Here is an 8,149-nt window from a genome sequence, read left to right as displayed (position 1 = left end):
CCTAAGCCCAGGAGTTGGAGGTTGCTGTGAGCTGTGTGATGCCCCGGCACTCTACCGAGGGTGACAAAGTGAGACTCTGTCTCTACCAAAAAATGATGATAATAATAATAATAACAATAATAACAACGCTTCTAGATAGTTACCATCTGCCTTCATTCTGTAGATGACTAAAACACAGAGATTAAATAACTCACTCTATGTCACAGAGCTAATAACCATTGTGCCTTGCTGGCTCTCTGTTATTATCTGCCACTGTTTATTTAAGTGTAAGTGATTTATTTAAATGTGGACTGTCCACAGCATCTCTCTCACTGTACATGGAACGCTAATTTGGGACACGGTAAATACATCTGCTATTTTAGTGATCTTTCATATTGGCAAGAGGCATCTGTAGGGGAGGCCTCTTTTTTGGTTGTTATTGAAAAAGAAAAAGAGAAGTACATTCTATTCAAGATGCTCTTTTCAGTTGACAAGTAGATGAGAACGAAGTCAGACCACTGATTTTTCACAAAAGGAGCAGTCATCTTGTAATACTGGTGATAACTCCTTGGGTAGCTTTGTTGTTCTATCGCCAGATTCAGGTTTGTTTTGCCTGTGCTTGGTTTGTGTCTAGATTTTGGTGGGTGAATCTAGTTCACTCATTGAAGGTATCTTTAATCCACCCAGTTTCCTAATCACTGTGATTTCTGCCCTGCAGTGAGTTTTGAAGGATGCACTGGTCGACCAAGGACGGTCTATTCTTCTGACGACTCCCGATTCAAAGTGGGCACAGACGGTGAGATCACAGTCAAACGGCCTGTACAGCTTCATAATCCAGAGATCAGTTTTCAGGTCCATGCCTGGGACTCCACTGGCAGGAAGTTTTCCACCAAAGTTACCCTGAAGGCAGTGGGACACCACCGCAGCCACCACCACAGCCATCACCGTCATGTACGTTGGAGCATTTCTCACAAGTTCACTATTGGTTTAGTTTGCTGTCTAATCCAGGTTTGACATTTTGGGCTGAATGATTTTTTCTTGTGGGGGTTGTCCCGTGTACTATAGCAACGGGCCCCAGCCTTTTTGGCACCAGGGACTAGTTTCATAGAAGGCAATTTCTCTACAGATGGGAGCAGTGTGGGCATTAGATTTTCATAGGAGTGTGCAAATAGTTACCTTGCATGGGCATTTACGGTAGGGTTCGCACTTTTGTATCTGATTCTTTCCACCTTCCGACAGGAGGCAGAGCTCAGGCAGTGATGCAGGTAATGGGGGGAGGCTGTAAATACAGATGAAGCTTTGCTCACCCACCACTCATCTCCTGTTGAGTGGCCTCATGCCTAACAGGCCACAGAGCAGTACCAGTCCATGGCACGGGGGTTGGGGACCACAGCCCTATAGGACATCACTGGCATCCCTGGCTTTGACACTAGTAGCAGCTCTGCCAGTTGTGGCAACCAAAACTATCTCTATGTACTGCCAGTGGCCCCTGGGTGGGGGTTAATCACCTCAAGTTGAGAACTGTTGATCTAACTGAACTAATTCTTGGTGGGTCTTTGGGTTATTGTTGCGTTGTGGGGATTGGGTAGCAGAGAGTAATGGGTAAGAGCCTGGACACTGTCTGGAATTGAATCTCAGCCCTGTCATTTACCACCTGAATAACCTCGGAGGAGATACTTAACCTGTCTGTGCTTGAATGTCCTTATCTGTAAAAGGGAGGTGAGAATGAGAACCGAAAGAACTAGCACATGTGAACTGCTAAAAATATGTGAGGCGTAAAATGAATCTCAGTAATTGTCAGTGTTTACCACTCCCCTCCTGGAGGAAGAATGAACAGAGTTGATTCTGTGATCATTTTAGTCTTCATGTTTACAGTGGGAAGGGGCTCAACAAAGACGTATAAGACCCAGTGGGAGGCTTTTGCTCCTTGGCCCATGACCTGCACAGGCTCCTTCCCCATTGTATTTGTAGTGCCCAGCCTTAGGTCTGGAATGAAAGGTGTATGTCTGTCTAGATTCCTGGCAAGAATGTTTCTGAGGGTTGTTGCCAAAGCCAAATGCCTTTGCCAGTTTCCAAATAGCTCCCTTGGTGCTTCCTACCAAAATGTGTCTCTGGAGGATATTCTAACTGTATCCTGCTCACTGCCCTAGAAGTGCAGAATGTGACATAAGTGACGAGGCGTTTTAAAGTTGGCTCCTATTTTTTTCCCCGAAGACTCTTGAGATTCTTGGAAGAGATTCTTGGAACATAACAGTTCTCCTGATAGATCTGATTTTTCTCCCTGGTGTAATTAGACCAGAAAAACAAGGAACTTAGTACTGTAGAACTTTATTAACACAGCCCTCTAACTCAAGTCTCTAACTGATCATCATTCAAGGGAATAAGTTTAGCACAGTGAGTTCTTTCTGGGCCGCTCTGTGTGGAAGCCTCTTATGACCAAAAGACAGTTTTGAATTTGGTTCTTCAATTTTTCCTCTTCATTTCTGCCAACTTGGCCTTTGCCTCCATATCTGCTATATCAGGATTGGGTTCAAGTACATATTATATACAACCCCAAGTTACAGTGATTCATGTAAAATACTCTCAAGTTAAGAGGTCTAAGGGTAAGTTGTGCCCTGTATAGAGACTTCACAGTTGTCAAGAGCCCAGGTTCCCTCTCTCCTTTCTGCCTGCCACCCTTAGCACATGGCTTCCGGCTTCAAGAATAGCTCATGATCCAGCTATTTTTAGAGTTGAGGTCTCTCTCTGGCTCAGGCCGGTCTCGAACCTGTGAGCTCAGGCAATCTACCCACCTCAGCCTCCCAGAGTGCTAGGATTACAGGCGTGAGCCCCTGGACTGGGCCTGACTCAGTGTCTTCTAAGTCACCATCATTGTCTGGGCACTTGCTATGTTTAGGCACTATTCTCAGTGCTTTATATGCAATACTAACATCTCATTTAATACTTCCGAGAGTTCTATGATGTAGGTACTAACATTATCCCCCTTTTAGACATTAGGAAACTATAGTACAGAGAAGTTAAGTAATCCGCCCTGGACAATGAGGTGCCATGGTGAGCATTTCAAGCCTGCCTAGCTCCAGAGCTTGCCTTTGGAGACAAACACAAGGGTTCGGAGGGCAGAGAATGTGTAGGGGTGTGTGTGTGTGTGTGTGTGTGTGTGTATCCACACGTGGCCAGTGTGTGGGATTAGGAAAGGGGTTTGTGATGAAACCTTTCCGGCATCTTCAATCTAAAAAAAAGCCAGGAAATAGGGCTTAAGTCAAACTTGGCAAACAGTGATCAATAACTATAAGTTAGGGCTGGGCACAGTGGCTCATGAGTCATCCTAGTGCTCTGGGAGGCCTAGGCTCTGGATTGCTTGAGCTCAGGAGTCCAAGACCAGCCTGAGCAAGAGAAAGACCCTGTCTCTAAAACCTAGCCAGGTGCCTGTAGTCTCAGCTACTTGGGAGGCTGAGGCCAGAGGTTCACTCAAACCTAAGAGTTTGAGGGCAACAGAATGAGACTCTGTCTCCAAAAAAGAAACACACACATAACAACAAAAACCCTGTAAGTTAGTATTCTTCTGTGGTGGATGAGAAATGGAATTTTCCTCCAGAAACTTTATTATGTTACCAGTAATCACTTTAAAACACTTAAACAATTTAGAATGTTTTCCTTTCATCTTCATCTCTTTTATTTCCCTGCATGTATGTAAGGTTGTCTTTATCGCACATGGAAACTGTTCAATACAAGTCTCAAAGGGTGATTTTGGTTCCTAAACCAAACAAACCCAGCAGCTTCTGTAAGAACAAATGGGAGACCAGATAGATACAATGACACAATGAGACTAAAAGTTTTTTTTGTTTGTTTGTTTGTTTGTTTTTGCAGTTTTTGGCCGGGGCTAGGTTTGAACCCACCACCTCTAGCATATGGGGCTGGTGCCCTACTCCTTGAGCCACAGGCATTGCCCTGAGACTAAAAGATTTGTATTGATTACGGAGTAGTTCTTTTTTTTTTTTTTTGAGACGGAGCCTCAAGCTATCCCCCTGGGTAGAGGGCCATGGCATCACAGCTCACAGCAACCTCCAACTCCTGGGCTCAAGCGAGTCTCCTGCCTCAGCCTCCCAAGTAGCTGGGACTACAGGCGCCCGCCACAACGCCTGGCCATTTTTTTGGTTGCAGCCATCATTGTTGTTTGGCGGGCCCGGGCTGGGGATTCGAACCCGCTACCTTAGGTGTATGTGGCTGGCGCCTTAGCCGCTTGAGCCACAGGCGCCGAGCCCGGAGTAGTTCTTAGTAGCAATTCCCCAAATGTACTCACTTGGCTGATAACTCCATGTTGGGGACCTGTATCCCTAGAAAAAACATAAAAACAGGCTGAAAACACCTGAATATTGACTTGTTGAATAAGGTATTAAGTCATCTGAATGCAGTGTTGTTACTGAAAATGACAGATTGGCCAGGCGCAGTGGCTCATGCCTATGATCCTAGCACTTGGAGAAGCTGAGGCAGGAGAATCCCTTGAGGCCAAGATTTTGAAACCAGCCTGGGCAATAGGGAAACCCATCTCATAAAAAAATAAAGAAGACAGCCAGGCATAGTGATGAGCACCTATGCTTTTTTGTTTTATTTTATTATTTTTTTGAGACAGAGTTTCGCTATGTTGCTCTTGGTAGAGTGCAGTGGCCTCACAGCTCACAGCAACCTCAAACTCTTGGGTTTAAGTGATTCTCTTGCCTCAGCCTCCCAAGTAACTGGGACTACAGGTGTTTACCACGGCGCCTGGCTATTTTTTGGTTGCAGTTGTCGTTGTTTATCTGGCCCAGGCTGGGTTCAAACCTGCCACCCTCAGTATATGTGGCTGGCACCATAACCACTGTGCTATGGGCACTGAGCCTGATGAGCACCTGTAGTCCCAGCTACTCAGGAGGTTGAGGCAAGAGGATCACTGGAACTCAGCGGATTGAGGTTGCAGTGAGCTAATGATGATGTTGCTGGACTCAGCTTGGGTGACAGAGCAAGGCCCTGTCTCAGGAAAAAAAAAGTTATGAAGGCTTGAAATAATTTGTGTATTATAATTTACAAACCCAAAATTGTTCATGTGTAATGATTACGTGAACTCTGGACTCTAAAAAGGATAAAAGGAGAATTTGGTCTTGATTACATGGCACGGGGTATATCGGGTTTTGTTTTGGGTGTTCATTTTGGAGGGTGTATATAATTTGTCATTGATAGGAGAATGTGTCATTAAGTTAAAAGTCATGCACTGACTGCCCTCCAAAGGCTGTGCTCACTGACAGCTAAAGTATCTCTCCTGAATTATCTCATTTTGTTCTTCATCTCTTTTATTTTAGGACTCTTCCTCTGGAGCCCACGTGGAAGTGCTCACATTTCCTGGCTCCCACCAGGGTCTCAGGAGACAGAAGAGAGACTGGGTTATCCCCCCCATCAGTTGCCCAGAAAATGAAAGAGGCCCCTTCCCTAAAGACCTGGTTCAGGTAAAAGAAATTCTCTATTTCTGTGGGAGAAATTTGGTAGAGAAGGACTGAGGAAAGAAAGGAAAAAAAACCCAAAAACAACACCCGCTATTGGGTGTTTGCTAATTCTGTTTCTTTCCTCTTATTTTCAGATCAAATCCAACAGGGACAAAGAAACCAAGGTTTTCTATAGCATCACTGGTCCAGGAGCCGATTCCCCCCCTGTTGGTGTGTTCATTATTGAAAGAGAAACAGGATGGCTGAAGGTGACACAACCTCTAGATCGAGAAAATATTGCCAAGTACATCGTGAGTATCTCTCTGAAGCTTGTTGGTAATGGGGTAGCATATATCCAGAATTTTCTGTTCAGGCCATGTTGGATCCCCAGATCAGAGGCTTTGGACGATGTGAGGAGTTTAACTTGACACCTCCTGACCTGTTGCTAAGGAGAAATGACAGGAGAACCTGGGACAATTTAGGGGTTGTTAATTTTTTCCTTGTTAGGGAAAAGGGAAGAGTCCTTATGCATCATGCGCATGTTTAGACCCCAGGTGTCACCCCCGATCCCTGGGCCTGGGAGCCCCTTTCCTAAAGGATGAGAACGTGATTATGTAGGGAAGCAAAACCCGTTTCTGGGGCTGGGCAGCAGCATGAGCTCAGGGAAGCCAGGAGATAATGTATCGAACACCAAATTCAGATATACCTGGCAGAAACATCAGACTTGGGTAGACAGAGCAGGTCTCACCTGCGTGAAGTAAGTCAGAGATGTTTAAGCCTCCACCTTTCTCTCTAGGCCTGCTGCCCCAGTCCTCATATGGGAAGCGGGAGGCTTGACCTGGTGGGCGTGTTCTCCAGCCCCTGGGTCTCACCTTGTCGTGATCTCCTCAAAGCAGCCCTAGAAGCAGCACATGTGTGAGAAAAGCTCTCCTCTCGGGAACTCAGAGTAGGAAGGAGTGGAGGCCAAGTAGAGCCCCCTCTGCTCTGCCAGACCCTTTCTCCCTCCTCTTTCTCATCCAGGCTTAAGTCATTCTCACTTGGCTCTTTCAGCTCTTCTCTCATGCTGTGTCATCGAACGGGAAAGCAGTTGAGGACCCAATGGAGATTTTGATCGCGGTGACAGATCAGAATGACAACAAGCCCGAGTTCACCCAGGGGATCTTTAGGGGATCTGTCATGGAGGGTGCTCTTCCAGGTATATATAGTCATGAGGAGCTGAGGAACAACCTTTCTGGTTAAGAAGCAGATCATTGCTGGTACCTTAAACCTCTATACAACCTTCCGTGAACACATTCTTTTCTCTCCTCCACAGGGAAACCATTGCCCTGACTTTGGTGGTAGTGATTCTCTTTCTCTTCTTTATCTTTTACCCTTGGTGCATTAACCCCTGGGTATTAACTTTTGGGGGGTGGGTGGGAGTGGGGAACAGAGTATCATTCAGTCACCCTGGGGCTATATGCAGCTGCATCACAGCTCACAGCAACCTCAAACTCTTGGGCTCAAGCGATCCTCTTCTTCAGTTGCCAGAGTAGCTGGGACTACAGGTGCTCTCCATAATGCCCGGCTAATTTTTCTATTTTTGGTAGAAGTGGAGTCTTGCTCTTGCTCAGGTTGGTCTCAAACTCCTGAGCTCAAGCAATTCACCCACCTTGGCCTTGAAGAGTCCTAGGATTATAGGCGTGAGCCACCATGCCCGGTGATACTAACTTACTAGTGTCACCTTTTTTCAAACTTTATATGCAGAGAATTATATTACATATGTATATTTCTATGATCTCTTTCATTCAATTTTATATGCATATGGTTCTTCAGTGTGGTTGCCTGTAGCAGTAGGGCACTCATTTTGATTGCTGAATATTATGTATTCTTTTGCATGACTACTTTAATATTTATATAAAATAGTTTGTCCATTTCACTATTGATGAAAATTGAGGTTGCTATTATGAATAGCGTTCTCAGAACATTCTCAAGTCTGTCTTTTGGTGCAAATATTGTACATAAGAATTTCTCTAAGATATGTATATATGTATCCATAAATAGCAGATTGCTCATTTGTTGGGTATGTGCGGGTTCAATTTTACTGAATGGTGACAAAGTTTTCCAAGGTGGTCCAACCAGTTTCTACTCCCACCAATAATATATATCCAGAATTGTTAGACTTTTTAGTATCTGCCAATCTGTTGAATGTGCAGTTTGAGACTGCATTTCTGTAACTACCAATAGGCTAAGCATCTTATCACATGTCATATGTTTCCCAGGCATTTGAGTCTCTTCTTTATGACTTGTATAGCCATGTTTTTTGCCCTTGTTTTTTGTCAGGCCAGTTGTGCTTTTATCTATTGATTCTTTTACTTTTCCTTCTTTCTTTTTTTTGAGACAGAGTCTCAGTCTATTGCCCCAGGCTAGAGTACTATGGTGTCAGCCTAGCTCACTGCAACCTCAAACTCCTGGATTCAAGTCATCCTCTTGCCTCAGCCTCCCAATAGCTGGGACTAAAGGCACTTGTCACAATGCTTGGCTAATTTTTCTATTTTTAGTAGATGGGATCTTGCTCTTGTTTGCTGATGTCAAACTCCTGAGCTTAAGCAATACTCCCGCCTGGGCCTCTCAGAGTGGTAGAATTACAGGTGTGAACCACTGCATCTGGCCTGATGATTCTTCTTCCTTTTTTTGAATGTATATAACAGTTGTTCCTATTTATTCTTTTTTTTTTTTTT

At 44.7% G+C, this 8,149-nt stretch overlaps 1 protein-coding gene across 1 annotated transcript in view; it reads left to right on the top strand.

Moving 5' to 3' along the window:
• LOC100958318 (cadherin-1) overlaps window positions 1-8,149 on the top strand; it is a 71,821-nt gene that overhangs the window by 57,203 nt on the left and 6,469 nt on the right. Inside the window, exons 3-6 of the mRNA XM_023518894.1 lie at window positions 698-930; window positions 5,313-5,456; window positions 5,588-5,743; window positions 6,483-6,627. Of these exons, the coding sequence (XP_023374662.1) occupies window positions 698-930; window positions 5,313-5,456; window positions 5,588-5,743; window positions 6,483-6,627 (678 nt within the window). The remainder of the gene's footprint in view (window positions 1-697; window positions 931-5,312; window positions 5,457-5,587; window positions 5,744-6,482; window positions 6,628-8,149) is intronic.

Source organism: Otolemur garnettii, unplaced genomic scaffold, assembly GCF_000181295.1.
Source record: "Otolemur garnettii isolate 467f Iridium unplaced genomic scaffold, OtoGar3 scaffold00151, whole genome shotgun sequence".
NCBI lineage: Eukaryota > Metazoa > Chordata > Mammalia > Primates > Galagidae > Otolemur > Otolemur garnettii.
Note: the sequence above shows the minus strand (reverse complement) of the source record. Positions and strands in the feature narration are given on the sequence as shown.